The sequence below is a fragment of the Xiphophorus couchianus genome, chromosome 5 (genome assembly GCF_001444195.1).
Source record: "Xiphophorus couchianus chromosome 5, X_couchianus-1.0, whole genome shotgun sequence".
NCBI classification, from domain to species: Eukaryota; Metazoa; Chordata; class Actinopteri; order Cyprinodontiformes; family Poeciliidae; genus Xiphophorus; species Xiphophorus couchianus.
The window spans coordinates 3,297,403-3,317,317 of record NC_040232.1 but is presented as its reverse complement, the minus strand read 5'-3'; the positions used below and the strand labels follow the sequence as shown (position 1 = coordinate 3,317,317).

The 19,915-nt window shown below is 38.8% G+C and overlaps 1 protein-coding gene across 4 annotated transcripts in view; it reads left to right on the top strand.

Moving 5' to 3' along the window:
* The first annotated feature begins 13,658 nt into the window (after nucleotides 1-13,658).
* The window catches only part of lef1 (lymphoid enhancer-binding factor 1), a 64,735-nt gene continuing 58,478 nt past the window's right edge, over nucleotides 13,659-19,915 (top strand). For 2 of the 4 annotated variants that reach the window (XM_028017204.1, XM_028017203.1), the window contains exons 1-3: nucleotides 13,659-14,447; nucleotides 15,658-15,724; nucleotides 16,806-16,933. In XM_028017204.1, coding sequence (XP_027873005.1) covers nucleotides 14,247-14,447; nucleotides 15,658-15,724; nucleotides 16,806-16,933 — 396 coding nt within the window. In that variant the 5' untranslated portion in view covers nucleotides 13,659-14,246. The remainder of the gene's footprint in view (nucleotides 14,448-15,657; nucleotides 15,725-16,805; nucleotides 16,934-19,915) is intronic. The other 2 variants (XM_028017207.1, XM_028017206.1) reach the window with 1 other exon arrangement.

The following is a 19,915-nucleotide window of genomic DNA, read 5'->3' as shown; positions in this document are numbered from 1 at the left end:
AAATGTCAATCAAACTGTTGCTTCAACCAATCAGATTTTGAGTTGGCGACACCAAGGCGCTCTAGCAGGCGTAACGTCAGCGTATTCACACGCTCTGATTGGATAGTCAAAGCGTGTACTAGCCAGAGCTAGCAAACTGCATCTGTAGCGAGCTGCACAGGCAAAGATATTGTTGTGTTGATTTAATAGCTGGTTTTCAACCCACAATGGGTGAAGGAGGAGAAGAAATGGATTTGGTTGGAGATTTACTGTCAAAGCCATTTTCAAGACGGACTTTTCAAGAAAAGCTGGACATTGTTAAGCAAGGTCGGGCAACTCCGGAGCTAGCAAGCCTGCCACAACCGGGAAAAGGATTTGTCCGCCACTTTCAGTCTACTAACTAAAACTTATGCCAGAAATAGGATCGGGCAGGCTGGACTTTCAGCATTAGCTTCGACGGCGATAGAAAAGGACTTCTTCATGGAACTGAAACGCACAGATAATCTGCACAACAGAGTAATTCAAATCTTCTTGAGGAAAGAAAGGAGGATGGATTTTGTGTACAAATAATCAGGATTTTTGGTGAGTAAAATGTTGCTATATTCCTAAATAATATTGCAATTTTATCAGGTTATTTTTGATGCTTTTTTTATGTGTGTCGCAGCTGTACCTGCAGTAGAAGTTTTATAGCCATAAAATAGTTATTGAGGGTTGGATTGATTCAGACGGAGCACTACTGAAGGCCTCGGTGTGAAATGCACGGCCCGCCACTGCTTCCTATAAAACCCTACATACATCCGGGCCCCTCCAGCCTGTGGTGATACTCATGTGCTCCATATCATTTATAAATACGTTTATTTTGATGCTTGAGGTTGTAGCAAGAGCTCAAGAGGTGTGAATACGTTTCCAGCCATATGTTGCAGCTTTAAAGAGTCGTGACATCTTGCGTTAAGCGTGGACCCAGAAATGAGGAGCAGCTCCTCAGAAACGCGTCTGGCTTCGATCTGGAACAATAAGCTGTTCATTCACAGCCGCATCGAGCCTGAAACGCGAAACAAAAAACCCTCCGTCCACGCAAACACCCTCAGAGCCACAGAAACTTTTACAATCAGCTCTATGGAGATTTTCTAAACGTAGCTTTTGAATAGAATAAACGTTAAAGGAGTAATCGCTGCTTTTATGGGCGGTAATTAAAAGAGTTACACTCTGGTCCACATAAAATCATGGCTCTTCTTGTTTCTGCCTCGCTTCAGGCCTGCCAAGAAGAGCTGACTCATTTCTGCAATAACTCCTTCATGTTGGGAGATGTTGAGGGAAACTCCAGAGTGAAATGAAGAACAAAAAAAGTCTGCACGTTGAGCTGCTTCCTGCTTTGAAACAACAAAAAACAGCGCACAGTTAATGCTTCTTATAAAGCAGGAACCGGAGCCAAGGCGCTAAACTAAACTTGTCAGTTTGGCAGTGAGTGTTTGGAAATGCGGCCCTCTCTGTGGCTCCTGGACGTCAGTCAACATGCAGAAGTTATCCAGCTAATATCCTGATATTATCCGCTCCGGGCCATTAGCGCCGAACTTTAGATTAAACCCACACTTAAAAATAGAAAACAGGTGATCCAATTTAAAAACATTTAGCCAATCTCTTACAAGTAATCAAATTAAGCTTATATGTAAACAGAAATGAATTAAGTTTGACAAACTTAATTTGATTGCATGTAATAAACGAAGTCTTTATTTTTTAAATTGGAGCTCGGTTCTGTTTTAGTGCACTGCTGCTTTAAAAGGATCTGTAAAATTAATTAATCTGCTATTTTTTTAGCAACATAATCCTGTCATCAAATATAAAAGTAGAGAGATTTAATCAAATGACTATAACTTATTTTTTTTCTTGGGGTATAAATATCATGTGACACAAATACTAATTTATCTAATTTCTTAAATTATATAAATTCTACTTACTGCATCCAAGTCTGTTCTAAGAAAAAGGCAAATTTTAAGTGTAAATGTTCTTTGTTTCATCTGCCAAAATAATAAAAGAAATGTTAACTTATTAACCCTTAAAAGGCCTTACATCTTCATTTCAGCTAAACAGCCCAGAAAATCAATCTGAATGGGTTTTTGGTGTATTTTGCATTTCTGAAACTTCAGGCATCCGGTTTGCTCAGAAGATTTAAGATCTCATGAAATTTATCTTGTTTTGAAAAGGTTTCTGTTTTCTATGGAATATTATTTCTGCCATGAAAGAAAAAATAAAAGCCCAGCTGGATGTCATAATTATGGTTTAAGTTATAATTGCGAGAATAAAGTTATAATTGCAACTTTCAAAGTTATAGTTTTGAGATAAAAAAGTCACATTGTTTGTCGAAGAAGGTTTACTTCAATATCACATAATCATGACTCTGAATCGCATACTTATGATTTTATTTCTCAAAATTATGACTTTACATCTCAAAATTTTGAATGAATCTCATAATCATTACTTTATCTCATGATTATGATTTTTGTATCTCATGACATTAAAAATCCAAATTATGAATTCCTATTGGACTTTTATTTTTTCTTCCATGGCAGAAATGTGCTTCCATCGTTTCATCATGACCTCATTGAAAATTGATTTGAGTGACTATCAAAAGCAACATGATGCGCTCATGTGGAGGTAAGCCATACCTCGGACAAACAAACAGCCTGAAGGCAGAGGAAGTGGACCTCAATGCGTTTATTGTACTTAATGAATGTAAAGTAGTGTTGCTTCACAGTCATGTCCAGTAGGTGGCGGTATGCACCTGAAGTTTGCTTGCGATCCGCCATAATAGAAAAGAAGAAGAACTGAATGCGTTACAGAGATATTTCTGCCTAAGAGGACAGGTGAGAAAATCCTCCAAGGCGTCCTACATCAAGTCTGTGATGTTATCTGCGGGAAACAACGGAGAAATCAACGTTAAAGTCCAAATCTATAGGAACCAGAGGAAGAACGAGGAGCACAACGTCTCGTTGGATGTGAGTGGTCTTAGTGTGGCTGTATAATACAAAGTGGGTGAGTAATGATTTAAATAATAATAGCTTGTGAAAATCTGCCTTCAGGAAATGTTTAAAAATAAACATTAGCATAAAAAGGTACTTAAATGTAAATACCGCATTTACTGAAGCGCATGTTTTCATGCTAACAGAGAGCTACCGTTGGAGTTTACACACATAAAATCAAGCATAACTACTTTCACTTATTGATCCTCGATTTGACTATCAATAAGTGTCATTATGACACAAAATAGGATGTTTACTACCAGTTTCCGTCGTTCAGATGAACATGTGGTTTCCGTTAATCACAGTTTCATTCAGCAGGACATGAGGTCGGAAAATGGCCGCCCAGATTAAATATTCCCCATTGACGATGCAGGACGATGACTTTCTATTATTTTCCTCAAAATCTCTCTGACCGCAGCTCGTTATCGATGATGAACCCCTTTGTTTAGCGCCACCTGTCGGATTGGAGTGTGGACGTCGACCACCCGGCTATGTTGACGGAAGTTCAGCTCCTCCAGATAAGGGGCCTGTACTTCGGGACAAATTGCCACCGCTTATTGGTCAGTTGCTGATAAACACCCTGGAATGATGAATTGACGGGTGGCGTCATGTCAGTTCTGATTTATAATATATATATATATATATATATATATATATATATATATATATAGCTTTAAATCTCCTTTTGTTCTGATTACATATGCATTTTTGTAGCCATATTGCATTCATGCTATTCCTTCTCGCATCCTGCACCCAAACACAGAGGCGGGACCAGTACCAAAAAAAATATACTCAAGTTGTAGTGATTTGAGTTTTTCTGTTGTGTTTATTTTAGGTTTCTGTGTCTATTGAGTCTCTGTGGTGTCCTGTCTACCCCTTGATTGTTCCCAGGTGTGTCTCGTTCCCTGATTACCCTCTGTGTATTTAATGTCACCTGTGTTCCATGTTTTTTGTCAGGTCCTCGTCTCCTTTGGCTTGTTGTCGCATCAGTCTTGTCAAGCTGTCTGTCTGTTTTGCTCATGTCTCATGTTTTGACCAGTTGCTACCAGAATCGAGCCTTAGCCTTCGGCTCATCTGTGCTGCCTGGATTTTGGACTTTTGCATTTCTGGATTCACAATTAAATTCACCTTTATTCATTCCAATCTGGGTCCTCAGTGTCTGCTTCACCACCTCACTCTGTATTTCATAACACAAGTAAGAGAAGAAGTGCTTCTAGATATTTTTACTAAAGTAAACAGTGACTCAAGTAAGGGTAAAAAAGTATTTTGTAAAAAAAAAAAAAAGTACTGTAGTCCTGAGTTGCTGGTCAAATTATGAATCATATTTAAAAATTACATCATCAGACAGACCAAAATATAAGGTTAAGTGAATATTTAATGTATTTTAAGGATCAAAATGACAATAATTCCTATAAGTAATAATTAAATAAGTAAATGTAGATAAGTAAAATTTAGTAAATGTAACTAGTTACTACCCCCCTTTAGCCAAACTTTGAGTGAGCGGATCAGGCTGGCTGTGTTTACTGTTCAGTCCAGAGCGCTGATGTGATGAGACAACGAGCCGATACCGGGGCCAGAGGTTCTGCCGGTTTGACCTCCAATAGCTCTGGCCGACCCAGAGATGGAGCCTGGGACCAGACGGGGGAGAGGGGTGAGCGAGATGACCTCTTAGCAGGTCAGCTCTGACCTCTGACCCCTCCACAGCAGGCCGTGACGCTCCACTCGGTGCTTTCTCCAAGAATGCAGCGGGATGAAAGGAGCGGCTGCGTTCAGAAAGAGAACCGGGACGGCTGCTGGACATGTGGAAACCCCAAGACATACAAAAAAGGTTTGTTTCGCCACCTGAGTTTTAGTTTTATCAGCCGAAACCATATCCTTTATTAACTGGATGAAATCCCTGCAAACTTTCACTCTTTATATGCTAAAGCCACATTCTCTGTTTTTTTGTCCGTATCAAGTTTAGTGTTTTCCACAAAACTGAAATGAAAACATTTTCTTCACATCAAATCTGTAGCCTGTATCGGCTTTTTCAGGTTTGAATACAACAGATATTGATGCCGTATTTGTTGTATATGCTGTTAATGATAATAATATATTTTTTTTTTGCATCACAGGGATCATGTGATCAACAACCGGATGTTACTACTGGTGGAAAATACGAAAGACGACAGGAAGTGGTAGGAAGATGTTTTGTAATGACTTATGTGAACAAAGTTATTTTCATGTGACTTTGATTTCATTTCATTTAACTGTACTTGCAAAATAGTTTTTTTCAGCAAGAGTGGAATATGAACATAGTTTTTTGTACATTTGTAATGAAAATGCAGTAATAGATTTTATTTCCAGTCTCATGTTATTATGTGTGAAATCCCATGAAAAAAACCTGCATACATAAAACTTTCCCTCTTTTTTTGTGGGTCAAATATTTTGGGTTTATTTGTAGATTCATATCAGCAACTGATCTGTAAAGAAAAAATAAAACGTGATTTACAATCCAAAATTTGTTTGCCAATTCAACAGATACGGTTTAATAATGCAAAAAGTTGCGTTGTTTTGCTGTTTTCTGGGAAGATATACTTTTTTATCAGGCATATTGTGGTTTACAACAAATAAAGTGTGAAGAACCTCAACATTGTTCCAGCTGGTGGAAGTTTGAACATCCTTGCAGAGATTTCCCCTTCAGGCTTCTGGGTCAGCCAAGTGTTAATCTGCTCATTAGTCCGTTGGATTGATGACTGCAGGATCCCACAAATCACAAACAAGCTGCCTGTTTTCATATCAGAAAGCCCTGCAGCGCTCTGATTTTGGCTGCACCTTGGAGCCTCCCTGGGTTGCGTATGAGCGTTGAGACGGTGGAGCGTCAGAGAGAGTTTGCCTCGGCACGTTGTCTGGCAGGGAGTGCGGCGAAGGGAAAGCAGATCTCTAACCGCGCTCACGTCTTTTCCATCAGCAGCAGGAGTCATTTCAGTCATCCTTTAGACATAACTTCACAACATTCCTGGTGTAGCATACAGGGAACTCCATCCTCCAGAGCAACTTGTTCACTGTCAGAGAACAACTATGGTTCAACAGCTTTTTTGTTAAAGGGAATGTATGATCCAAAATTCACATTTTACACGCCTTTCTTGTTCCATTTGAGTCCGAATTGCTTCTAAAAACAAATCAAGTGCTTAAAAAATCCACCCAGTCAGTTTTTTGGCAATAACTTTATGTTTATTGGTGTCTGGAAAATGGGTTGTTTCAAAAACCTTCAGAATGTAACATCACAAATCAGCTGACTCTGAGCGTTACCTAGCAACCCAAGCTGAGCTCCAGCACGTTTGGTCGGCTGGTTTTACTGCTGTACGCGCTGTACAATGGCTGCTAGAAGAGACAAGGGTTTTGTTGTTGACTTACCATCTAGAAATCACTTGTTACATTCTGGTTGGTTGTACAGGAGGCTCCACTTCTGTTTCTCAAAGATGTACGGTTGTATATTTGCGCATCTGTTTGCAGCCATTTTCATGTGCGAGTGTAAACATTGAGTTGGGGAGAATAGACAAAAATGTATCTCTAAAAAATTATTTTGTGCAAAAAAAAAAACCCGAACTTGTTTTGCAGCTCACGGACCCATTCTAACCTGTTAAAGGAAGCATAGTAGGCCACTTTTACAAATATGTATTTTTTCCTAGAGGACAAAGTGCCTTAAAATAACCCTTTAACATTTCCACATTTGGTCACATTCTAAACAATGAGCAACTATGCCAACTCAAAACCACTTTTACAGCTAAATTACTTAATAAATAGACGCAAGAGGTCAACAGCAAATGTGTTTATTGTTTTTAATCTGTTGTTTAGGTTGTTTAACCATCAGATTGGTGCAAAGTGTTATTGTTGTTTCAGGAAGCCCTGATCATTCATGAAGCTTCTTCACAAATATGGCATTAGCTTCTGTCCTGCTGTCCCTAAAATAGCATTAAAATGCTATTTTAGGTTTGAATAGCTACGTTGATAGGCTAACTCCTCTTAGCACAACTTGAACACAACCACGGTCTTTTCCAGCGTCCAATCAGATTGTTTTTTTGATGTTGAAATTAACTCCCAGTGGACTGAGAGAAATGGTTTTGTTGCACATCGCTGTTGTTAGCCGATATAGCGTGTGCGTCAGATTTACGGGTGTACCAGAAACATGCAAATACAAATGTTCCTTTTTGGACTTTTATTATATAAAAGTCAAAAATAAAAAAGTAATTAAATGCGTAAAGGTTTATGTAAAAAATTCATTGAAATTAACGTGTCCTGGCCCTAATTTATTTGCAACAAAAAAATCCCAACACATATCAATTTTATCTTTATGCTTAATATCAAAAAAGCACCAACAGTAGCACTGTTGCCTTGCAGCAAGAATCTCCTGGGTTCAATCCCAGCCTGGTGTCTTTCTGCATGGAGTTTGCATGTTCTCCGTGTGTATATGTAGGTTTTCTCTGGGTACTCTGGCTTCCTCCCACAGTCCAAAAACATGACTGCCAGGTTTATTTATTTGCCTAAATTGCATTTAGGTGTGTGATGGACTGTGGTGGGCAGGAAATAATGCATTTTATGCAATATTTTATTTTTTTCTTTGTACTATTACTTATTAAGCTCTAATACACAACAGATGTCATCTCAAGGTTCTTAACTGGATTCAATCTAAGACACTTAACAACACAACACTTAAGTGGACAAATTTTCCTTTTTTCCCATCTAGGAGATAATTTCTTTTTAACGACAGTTAGTCTGAGACAGGGCCATAAATCAACAGATCACAGGTCTGCAAATATTTTCCTCCATCTTCCCCCCCCTCCAGACATTTACCTCCCCTTTAAGAAGGTGACTCATCTTCCACCAATCAAAGAGCGGCACCAATAATCGCTCACCTTGGACCTCCCCTAGTTTAGATTTGCACCTGTGATAAACGTGTCTACCGCTGCGTTTAATTGCAGCCTTTTCATCATAATTTAATGTTTGTTTCCTGTCGTTTTGGCAAAAGGCTGTAATTTCTACATCAAGGGTGTGTTTTTAAAAAAAATCTTTTTATGAATGAGTAGCAGGTGGAGCAGACGGTGAAGAAACCATTTTACCAGTGAGATCATCTGGAAAGTGAGTTTTATTGACTGGTATTGATAAACCGTCCCACTAAACTGGCTGCTATCCCATAAGCAAACATTCGTGGAGCTCCGCTGCACAGTGAGCAAACAGGAGATAATTAGGCTAATATCTCTTTGAAGTATAGTGCATTGCAATTAAAATAGAACAGATAAAAGATGAGACAATAATAGATCTAAGGAGGACCTTGACTGAGTGTTGTTTAACAAAGAGCATTTTGTTTGACACAGTTCTTTTTTTTTTTTTTTTTAAATCCAAAGTTAGGAGAGGAGGGAAAACATCAGGAAATTATAATGTTCATCAAGTCTGCAGCTGATTCTGTGTTTATTTCCTGCTTTAGATCAACCAGCAGTCTGAAAGCTTTCTGAATCTGCCGGTGATAAATTATGCTCTGTGTGCAGATACAACTCTTCCTTTAAACAACATGCAAAATGTAAAGTGAGAGACAACTGAATCCAGGTCACGGCTCAGCAGGAAGTCCTGCGTTTCATGTGCGATCCAGAGGGGTCACTCTTATGAACTCATTAGGAGAAAAAAAATGCAAATGTGTTTTGTTTTTTTTTCTAAGCGTTTCACTCCTTTCTGCTGCTTCCATCCAAGGGATTTTTATTTGTGTTCATTCAATAAAACCTTACATGTCGAGTTTGTTATTGAGAAGATAAGAATAAAAACAATGACATAAGTTTGTTCTGGTTCTGTTTACTGCAAAACTGAAAATAATACATAAATCTGCAGTAAATAAGATGCTGATACTGTCTGTGAAAAGGATCAGGAAATGTTTTATCTGAATCAACAATCTGCACTTCAAGTCCACATTTGCTCTAGTGTTGTGAATGGAAGGACCGTGCATAATCTCTCTATGGGCCGCAACTGGCCCCTGCGCCACACTTTGGACTCCCCTGCTCCACATAAATAAACTAAACTCAATTGAAATTGGGATAAATTTGACTTTTTTTTTTTTTCATAAGGTAGAACCAAACTTTGCGACTGGTTGCCTTCAACAGATTACAAATGCGTCTCAATAAATGAGAATATAATCAAAAAGTTAATTTATTGCAATAATTTAAAATAATGATATTCATATAGATCAATATACATCAAGCTTTTATTTTTGTTCATTTAATGATTACAGCTCACAGTTAATAAAATTCAAAATTCAGTTTCTCTGAAAAGTCTGTATCAAAAAACGACTCATTTGGCTGAACAATTTTTCCTTCCACTAAACATTCCATTTGGATGCTTGGATACAGCACTGTGAATATCCAGTTTCTTTTTTTTTTGTTGATAACTAATTCCATCCTGGTGATTTTAGCAGCTGGAGCGGCGATGCACGGAGGAGGCGGGTTTGATGTTGAGGGAAAGTTCTGGCGCTGCTTCATCAGAGAGTCTGTCATTTGCAGCCTAGTCATCAAGTCCCTGAACCTAAATTATTCCACAACACCTTGTCTTTATTGCAAAGATTTATTATCTCAACAGAGTCGTTTAGGAAATGGTAAAAAGTTTCACATCGGTGGAGCTTCTCTGAGCGTCTAGCCGCTTGGACTCGGATGGTACAACGAGATCCCGCTCTGCTTTTTTAAATTGGTCATAAATATAATACCTGACATGAACACAAAGGAGTCTTTATAAACGTTAATGACTCTTAAGTGTCATTCAGTAAATAATGACAGTTTTATTGCAAAGTTATGCATTAAAGGTCCATTAAAAGTATCAACTTTGCACTTCATGACAACACTCATAAATATTCATAAAGACTCCTTCATGATTATTTATGATGTCATGTCAATTTTATGCACACGCCTTCAAATAAAGTCTTACCAACAGTTATTAAAGCATTTTTTCTTTAGACTTTTTCTGCACAATTTTTAGTTCAGTTCAGGAACAAACATAAAACTCTCATTCTGAAGGCTTAGGCTAACCTTAGCTATCTCTGGTTAGCTCAGGTTAGGGCTGGAACGTATTAATTTCAATTAATTATTTACAAACATTTTAAAGCAAGAAATCACTTTTTTTTGCATATTAAATTCAAAGCAGGAACCTTTGTATTCGCTTGTTTCTGGTACACACGTAGATCTGACGCACAAGCGACAGCCGCTTCCGTCAGCCCACTTTGGGTTAATGTCTGCTTCTGAAAACGATCTGAATGGATGCTGGAAAAGACAGTTGTGGAGTTCAAGGTGTGCTAAAAACAGTTAGCCTGTCAGTGAAGCTATTCAAGCCTAAATTAGCATCTCAATGCTAAGCATGTAGCAGCAGCGCTAACGCTACTGTCACGTTTTTACAGAAGGATTTGTTCAAAGACGTTACATAAACCTGACTGGAACGTTGAATCTGTATTGTTTATTCTATTGATATGGTTTTCAATTAAATGCAATTAATCAATTACAGATCAATTAACTCAAAATGTTATTTGACTCCCATCACCTACTGTAACATAAACAGGACAGAATTGAGTTGAAGCTGGGAGCGATATCTCACTATGATCAAATTATTTCAATTAAATCTGGATTATATTTTTTTAAATTCAAAACTCCACTAGTGATGTCCAAACATTTTTATCACAATCAACAAAGTTAACAAGTTGAAAAGGATGTGGGCCACACAAAATATATTTTTCAATAAAAAAATTCAAAAATAAGTATCTTGTTTGTATTTTTTCTTCTTATAGTGTAAACATGCAAGGTTTTATTAAAATAAACGAAACATATTTTAGTTATAAAAGGGATCTGTAGTTTGTTCTCAATGGAAACCATTAAAGGGCCAGACTGAGGTTAGCTAAAGTCTGCTTCAGGTTCTATTGACTAAAAAAATTAAATAAAGCAGAAATCTGCCATAGATAAGAAACTGATTTTGACTCTGAAAAGGTTCAGAAAATGTTTTATCTGAATCAGCAATCTAAATTTGAAGGCCAGACTTGCTTCATTCAGTTGGAGTGGCCGCACATAATCTTCCTAAAGGCCGCAAATGGCCCCCGCACCACACTTTGGAGACCCTTGCTCTACATAAATAAACTGAATTAAAATTAGGGTAAATTTTAAACCTTATGTTTGTTTGGTTTTTGTGTGTGTGTGTTTTTTCATCCCCGGCCTGAGGTGGGACCAAACTTTGCGACTGCCCAAATTCATCTCAGTAAATTAAAATGTCTTGAAAATTTTCATTTATTGTAATAAATAAACTCATAATATTTATATTTATCACACACAGAGCGATACATATCCGTTTATTTCAGTTCATATAACGATTACAGCTCACAGTTATTATTTTTTTTTTAATCTCTGAAAAGTCTGCATGACATTATTTAGCCTGAGGATATTTTTCTTCCACTAAACTTTCCATTTGGATGCTTGGGTACCGAACTGTGAATATTCAGTTTCTTTTTTGTGTCATTTTTGTTGATAACTGCCAGAATAACCATGTAGGTCAAATAAAAATCATGTTTTGCTGATTAAATGTGATAATTATTTGGATTTTTTTGGGGCTGAAAGTTAAAATCACCTAAACAAACAGAAACAAACGTTTAAAATTGGCCTGTATTACTATTTATATAACAGAGACTTAACTTTACGAATTTGATGTCCCCTCTTTAAAAAATTAACCACCTTGTGGTGATTATGCTCCTATATTTCTGATTAAGTTCAAAAGTTTAACGTGATAATCTGCCAGAAACAGGCAGATTGAAATTAGAGGTTTGTCTTGTATTGATTTCCCGGTGAATAGAGAGAAGAGGTGAATAATTGAAGCGGTAATCTGCTTGTTTTGGATCGCAGCGGCGGCGGCGGCGGCGGGCCCAGCAGGCCCGTCCTGGCAGGCCTGAAATCTCTTCCCTGTTGATTTCCCGTCACTTCCTCCCAGCTTTATGATTTAATACCGAATCAAAAGTAAAGGAGGTTGCTGCTGTTTGGTGAAAAAAAAAGGTGCCGGATAATTAAATTAAATAGTGTAATGAGGTAGAACCGAGACTTTTTTCCTACAGCAGGGTGGGAAGGAAAACATCCAAGCGGTTTTTTTGTTTTTAACCTTTTCATCGCAGTTTTTGGCTAGAAATAAGAACTGTTTAACGTTGAGGGTCTTTCCAATGAAAGGTTCGGTTGTTCTGTGTGAAATCTGGCTAATTAGCTCTCTCTCTTTCTCTCTCTCTCTCCCTCTGTTTTTTTTTTTAGGGCTGAATCTGTACGCGCGTGGAGGAGAACGCGCTTTCCGCTATACTCTGGAATGCAGCCAGTCTCGCGCTTTGAATCCAAAACCCAAAAAGCCTTTGATCTTTTTTCCCTTTTTTTCTCCTCTCTCTCTCCTCGCGGTCTCCTTACCCGGAAGAGAACCCCCTTCTCTCTCTCTCTCTCTCTCTCTCTCAGCTGGGATGAACGCACACGTGGAAACGTTGGCTCGGATCCACACTCGGCCCAAATTTAGTCATACAAAGGGAGAGGGGGGGGGGGAGGGAGTAAGGTGGGGGGGAGTTGGGGATGAAAGAGGCAGCCGCCGCCAGATCAAAGGCAGCCGCGGCTCCGCCCCGCTAACTCCACCTCCGCGCTTTATAAAGATCTGCCTCCAGATCCCAACTTGGATTCTCACGCAATCTCTCAGCGCTCAGTCGGAAAACAAGCCCGTTTTTCCCCCCTTGTGCTTTTAGCTGTTTTTATTGAAAAAGTTGTTTAAGATAAACTTATGTATATATTTTTATTTTAAATTTTTTTAGCAATATTAAGCTTTGAGGTAAATTATGTAATCTTAAAAAAAAAATAACAATGCATGTGTTCATGTAAATAAATCTGCCTTGATGTGTGTTTTAATTCACTCTGTTGCTTATTTTGAACAAAAACACAAAGTTTCACACAGTTTAAATAATTATATTATTTAATTGCACAAAAACAGATTATTTTGGTCCATGCTAATTTTTAATATTAATGCATTTTGTAAAAAAAAAATTCTCTAGAGATGTTTTATATTTTTATTATAATAAAAATATTATTTATGTACTTATTTTTTACATCTCTTTACTCTGCAGTATTTAGATTTTTAAAAATATTTATATGAAAAAGTAATATAGTTATTTTTTCCTTTATTTTTTACTCTACAGTATTTAGACAGTGTTGATTATTTTATTGTATTAAACATAATATCGTTTGTATTATTATTTACGCATTTATTTGTTTACATTTTTTATTCTGCAGTATTTAGTTTTTTTGTGATATTTTTTTATTTTATGTTGCTTAAAAATAAATTGCACTTATTTTTCAAAAACAGTCGCATTTAAGTTGACCTAAATATAAACGGATAAATGTAATTTTTGCTCCGTGCTGAAACTGTTTTAAAGGAACAATCTTTTGGTTGTTTTGGGGACTTTTCCGTCAGTTTGAAGGGAAGTGGCTCTGCTTCTCCTCCTTGTCCCTCCATTTGCTGGGAGTTAAATCTCTCTCTCTCTCTGTCAATCAGAGCCTCGGCTTCCCTTTCATCTCTCCTTCCTCCCAGTGACTGGAGGGGGAGAGAAAAGGAGGAGGAGGAGGAGGAAGAAGAGGGAGCGCAGCTACATTATCAACACACACACACACTGCTATCATTACACTGAAGCTCTGCGGGAGCGGCGGGAAGTCGGTCCACGGCGGCTCTTCCTCTCTTGTCTTTCTGCTTTTTTTATTTGATTGTTTCAGGACTTTTTATTTTTTATTTTTTGCTTTTGTCTGTCCTCATCTGAGCAGCTTTGAGGATTTATTTGCGGGCAGCTCATTCCCGTTAAAGCTGCCTCCCATCACCGTGTTTTCATTTATCTCCACCGGATCACGCAGGGACGTATTTTTACTTTTATAAAAACACTTTTTTTTTAATTAGTATTTGTTGACTCGTTTCAGGATGAATTTAGACAAAAACTGATTATTATTTCTCCTCATGACTTCTTTAATCCCAGCTCCGGATTCTGATCTGTCTAATCTGGCTCTGAGATTTCAGCTTTTTTTTAAATAGTTTTGAGGAAAAAAAGGAAAAAACCTGCGGCTCCGCTCCTCCTGTTGCTTCTCTGAAAACCCACCGGCTGCGCTGCGGTTCCTTCCTGCCCGCTCGGTTGCGCTCGGATCTCGGTGGGAGTTAATCTGAAACCCCGCAGCCGCGGAGCAAGCACGCAAACCCCGCACCATGCCTCAGCTGTCGGGCGGCGGCGGAGACCCGGAGCTCTGCGCCACGGATGAGATGATCCCGTTCAAGGACGAGGGCGACCCGCACAAGGAGCAGATCTTCGCCGAGCTCAGCCACTCGGAGGAGGAAGGAGACCTGGCGGACATCAAGTCCTCCCTGGTCAACGAGTCCGAGATCAGCCCCAACAGCAACAGCCACGACGTGAGTCCGCTCTGCTGCCCCCAAACTGCCCCGGTCACCCATAGTCTGGGTTAAAATCCCCCAAACTGCTTAATTTACTCCCAATCTGGGTTTAACCCCTCCCACCCCCTAAACTGCGCAATTTAACTCCAATATGGGTTTAAAACCATCAAACTGCCCAGTTCACCCATAATCTGGGTTAAAAACCCCTAAACCTGCTTCATTTACCCACAATCTGGATTGGGAAAAAATCCTCAAACTACCCCATTCACTCCTAATCTGGGTTTAAAACCCCTCAAACTGCTTCATTTGGACTTAATCTGGGTTCCAGTTTCCACTTCTACAGATTTTGTATCAGCTGAGTCTCTCCTGATTGAACCGTTTAAATTTGACCTGCAGGAACTTTAAAGATGCTCCTAAAATCTGGATTTAAAAATCTGCTGATACTCCTGCAGAAACCTTCAACACCTCTGAGCTTAATCCAGACTGAAGCAAATCTGAACACAAACACAGATTATAATCTGTGTTTATGTAGGATGATATATTTTGGGGCCTTGTGAGTCAAACACTTCTTCATCCTGCATGATATTTATCATATTCCTGATAATTCCTGTTGGATTTTATGATTTCCTGCATTGATCCGGTCAAAATAATCCAAGATGTGATCAGGAGAAGAAATACTTGTATAAATTTGTTACATTTGATTTAAAGTGTCTCTTATGTTACATGTTAACATTTCAAATGAAACATCAGGCATCTTTTCTGAGTCTTTGCAGCTGAATTTGGAGGATTTTCTTTAATTTGTATGTTTTTGGCATGAAGCTGGTCACTAAACGTCCTGCAGAAACGTCAGACGGAGGCTGAATGTTAATGAGGTTGAACCTGAATCACCCTGAAGTCATTCCCTCTCCTCAGAGAAACCATTATTAAGATTATTATTCCTTATTTGAATGTTTTAAAAAATCAGATGATTGGTTTGGAAGAGCATCAGATGCATTAATATTTTTAAATTTTATCGAACGTTTTCAGGGTTTGAACTGTGAGAGAGCGGACCAGTAGTATCGGAAATAAGTTAATTTGTAAGCTGCTTAAGGACACGAAGCTTAATTAAGTGTTTCCTCTGAAGCTTTGATGAGGACTGCTCCATCTCCCCTACGCAGCCAGGGTAACGTGTGTGTGTGTGTGTGTGTGTGAGAGAATTTAACTGATTTCTTTCTGTTTTCTCTTCCAGGCAGCTAGACAGTCCCAAATAGGTCCAGATTCGTACCATGAAAAACACAGAGAGCACCCTGACGACGGTAAGAGACGCGCAGCTGCTTTCTCCTGGAAAAGACAAACGTTCAGTTTTACTAACCAAATCAGAGGCGACTCCAGCAGAAATGCTTGTTTTAGTCCTGCACTGCAAAAACACAAAATCTTACCAAGTAACTTTAGTCTAGTTTCTGACTGAAATGTTTTTGTACGCTTTAAATTAACTTAAAAGTAACTTTTCAGTTTGTTTAAGTCAATAATTCCTTAATGTTGGTGAAAAAGTGCAGATTATTTCATAATTCATCAACATTAAGGAAGTAAAACAACCTGAAAAGTTTCTTCTAAGTTACTTTTCCTTTTATTTCAAGTGTTAGAAGATATTTGCACTTTTCTAATTTTCTAATTTTGTAGATATCTTGGCACAAAGCCTTGGTAAGGTTTAGTGTTTTTTTTCTTCTGCTAGTCCGGACACGTTGCCGTGACTTTGTAACCATGGCGACGAGGGCGCCTGCAGGAAAAGCTCAGAAAAAAACAAAACAGGAAAAGGAGGTGAAGCGTTTTCACCTGGGGAGTGGGGCGTCAGCTGCAGGGATTTGTGATGTCACAGGCAACACGTTGCCCCCCCCAGGAACTCATTACCCCCCCAGGGACTCATTGACCCCCCCTCCCCCCCCCCCCCCCTCCTTTGGGACTCACGGCAGTCTGACCCCATGCCTGCAGGTCATAGTCGGAGCGTGCCTCCTTTTTGTTCCTCCTCCTTCAAAACCAAACACTGGCCTCCTTCTTCACGTCAGCCATGTTGCCGTCGGCTTCTGCCCCCCCACGCCTCCCTGACCCCCCCCTCTCGGGTCAGAGGCGCTGTTGGGGCGTCTCCTGCTTTGACACAGCCTGTATGTTCTCCTAATTGGTGCTAATTGGCTCAGAGGGGCTCCATTGTTGTGCCACATAATGGCGCCCTCCTCTCTTTGACGAGGGGCAGAAAGGAGGAACAAAAGGCCGCGGCGGCGCCGGGCCGAGGGGTTAAAGCCACAGAAAGCGATACGATCACCAGGTGAACTTCAGAGCGGCTTTGTTTGCGGAAACAGAAAGTAACGCTGCCTCTGGTTCTGCTGTGTGTGTTTGGACCAGGAAAACACCAGGACATGTACAGTAAAGGCCACCCGTACCCGGCCTACCCGGGCTACATCATGATGGGCAACATGAACAACGACTCCTACATGAACAACGGCTCGCTGTCGCCACCCATGGCCAGAACGGTGAGTACCGGCCCGGTTCTGGGCCACGAAACTGAACCTGAACCTGCAGAAAAAACCAAGCAGACTGTTTCATGACTCTGAAACTCGTCTGAATGGATGTGTTTTCACTGAAATGTAGCAGGTTTTCCATCTAAATGCTTGAAAACCAGCCCTGCTCCAATAAATCGGCTCAGATTTCCGTAATTTTTGGGAAATTGGTCGATCTTTAACATGACAAACCAATTTTATCTTTTTCCGTAAAGGTCTGAAAAACAGAAAAAGATGCAAACGTAGCAACTTTGTTGCTATATTTAGCAATTTTTCTGACAAAAACAGACTGGTATCAGCTAAAATCGGAATCGGTAGATCACACCGGCAATCGGTGCCATTAATGAGAGCCACGTTTGGTTTGTCTTCCATCAATGATTATTTTTTGCTTTTGATGTAATTCTGCAGCTGTTGTTTTAAATATCGACAAGGTTGAGCAGCTCAGACGTTTTAGTTTCACACATTTTTAAAACTGGAATCTAAACTTTCACCTGAACCAGAGGCGTCCAAACGATTTTGGGACAAAATTGTGGAGTCAAAAGTACCAAGAAAATAAAAATAAAATCAAGTAAATGAAGTAGTCCAATGCTTTTTGTAGAAAAAGCATTCAAACTTAAAAAATATCTTACGTTTGTTATATGAACAAAAAAATCACCCAGTATTTTACTTTTTTGGGCTTGATTGAATAAAACAGGATTTATGTCACTTTCTTTCAAAATGTTTGCTATTTTTAGCCAAATTTAATAAATTAAGTAAACGCTGATTTCGGTTTTTCAGTTGAAGTCTGGATAAATGTGGTTCTACTTTCTATCAAAGACAAATCATTAGAAATTTGTATGTAATAATTTTTTCCTGATTAGTAAATAAAAACTTTTAGAGCTTCTGAGATTCTAATCTTTGATTTTAAATCGGGAAACGATCATTTAATCAGGAAATGAAGGAGTGAAAACAGGAAGTTTGGGGTAAAAATGGAGAAGAAGCTCGACGGCGCTTCATATTTAGTTGTTTATTTTGTTAAAAAAATATCAGAAATGATTGATTACAGAGGATAAAATCATGTATTGATCTGTAAATGAGGAATAAATTTTAAAATTTACCAACAGTTTGAGTTAAATCGTGTCTGATCGATGAGACTTTGTCTTACTATAGATAAAGAAAAATAATCTAAAAAATCTACAGTGTCTATTTTATACCATGGGTTTACTTTAATTAGACGATGCATTTATTTTCTGTATTTTTCCTGTAGTTGACCTCCATGTTGTTGCCAGTTAGCCTGCTAGCGCAGGACGCAGACACAGACCGGCCCTGAGGAACACCAAGCTGGGCTGCAACCTGTCAGATGAACCACATTTAAACCTGTTCTTATCTACAAAGCGCCTTTGATTTTTTTTTTCCTATCTGGTTCGGAGTTTTTTCCACTCAAAATAAGAAGCGTGATTCGTATCTAAAGAGTTCGCTGGTCTCAGGAACCAGGAGCTCTTCCAGATCGCTTATCTTCAGTTTGGGAAACCAAACGTCTGAATGTGCGGGAACTTTTTCTGCTCGACCCGGATAAACCCGAGAGTTTCAGCTCCGTTCAGAAATCTGTTTATCAGTGGTTATTAAACTAAATGTTTATCAGCTGCCTTAAATGTCCCTCAGACTTGATTTAAGAGAAAAAGAGATTGACTTTTTCTCTGCTGTTGCTCTTTTCTTTCATTCTTAAAACTCATTTTGATTCGTTGGCATTCAGTTCAGGTCTGACGCTGTAACTTTTCTGTTGGGATGTTTTAGTTTTATTTTCTTTTCATCATTTTCTTCTGCTCTGATTTGGTATTTTTTATGTGTCCTTGTCCAGAACTTCAGTTCAGTTTCAAACTTTCTTTGTTAAAAGCGCCACATAGATAAACTTTTGACAAATTCAGGCTAGCTGCTCCTTTCTTACTTCAAAAACATAAAATCTTTAGAAGTAATTTTGTTTAGGTTATAGTGCAAATATCTTAGTACACTTGGAAACTAACTTAGAAGTAACTTTTCAGTAATAATCTGTGTAATTAGTGGAACTAGAGCTTTTTAAAATCAACATTAAAGGCCTAAAATGAGCTCATGTTTCTTACTGAAAAGTTACTTTAAAGTTATTTTGTCTTATTTCAAGTGAACTAAGACATTCGCACTAGAAACTAGATCAAAACTACTTGGTAAGATTTTGTGTTTTTGCAGTGTAAAAAGGAAAAAGGGAATAGTGAGTTTGGTCCTGTTAGTCTTGCACTGCAAAAACACAAAATCTTACCAGGTACTGTTCAGTGTTGGTCTAGTTCAGTGTTTCCCAACCCTGGTCCTCAAGAACTGATTCCAGTTCAACAAACGCCCGTTAATCAGTCATTAATTGAAATCAGCTGGACTGAAGCAAGGAAGTACAAGACTAAACAAACTTAAAAGGAACATTTCACCAAGAAATAGGAGCTTGGTTTAAGTCAATAATTTGTTTAGTATTGATTTTAAAAGGTACTAATTCCACTGGCAGATTATTTCAGTTACAACACGTGAAAAATGTTGTAAGTGAATTTATCTGACAGTGGAACTAAAACTTTTTCATCAGTATTAAGGAAATATTGGCTCCGTTATCTCACTGCAAAATCACTTGTAAGTCAGTTTCACTTCATCTCAAGTGTACTGAGATATTAGAAACCAGACATAAATACTTGGTCAGGTTTTGCATTTTTGCAGGAAAGCTTCTGCTCTCCGTCCAGTCGCCATTGGTGCATCCTGCAGGGCGCTGACGCAGGAAGTGCTCCCACCTGGTTAGGAAGAACAACAAGGCCGCTTCTTGTTGTGTATTTCCTGGGAGTTGGTTGGAGCGCCGGAAAGTTGCCTCGGCGTTGTTGTGAGAGTCTGTGTTCTTTGGGAAGCAGATGTGATTGTCGGGGGGTAGAGGCCACATGCTGAGTGTAAAGGATCTTCTTTCACACGCAACTT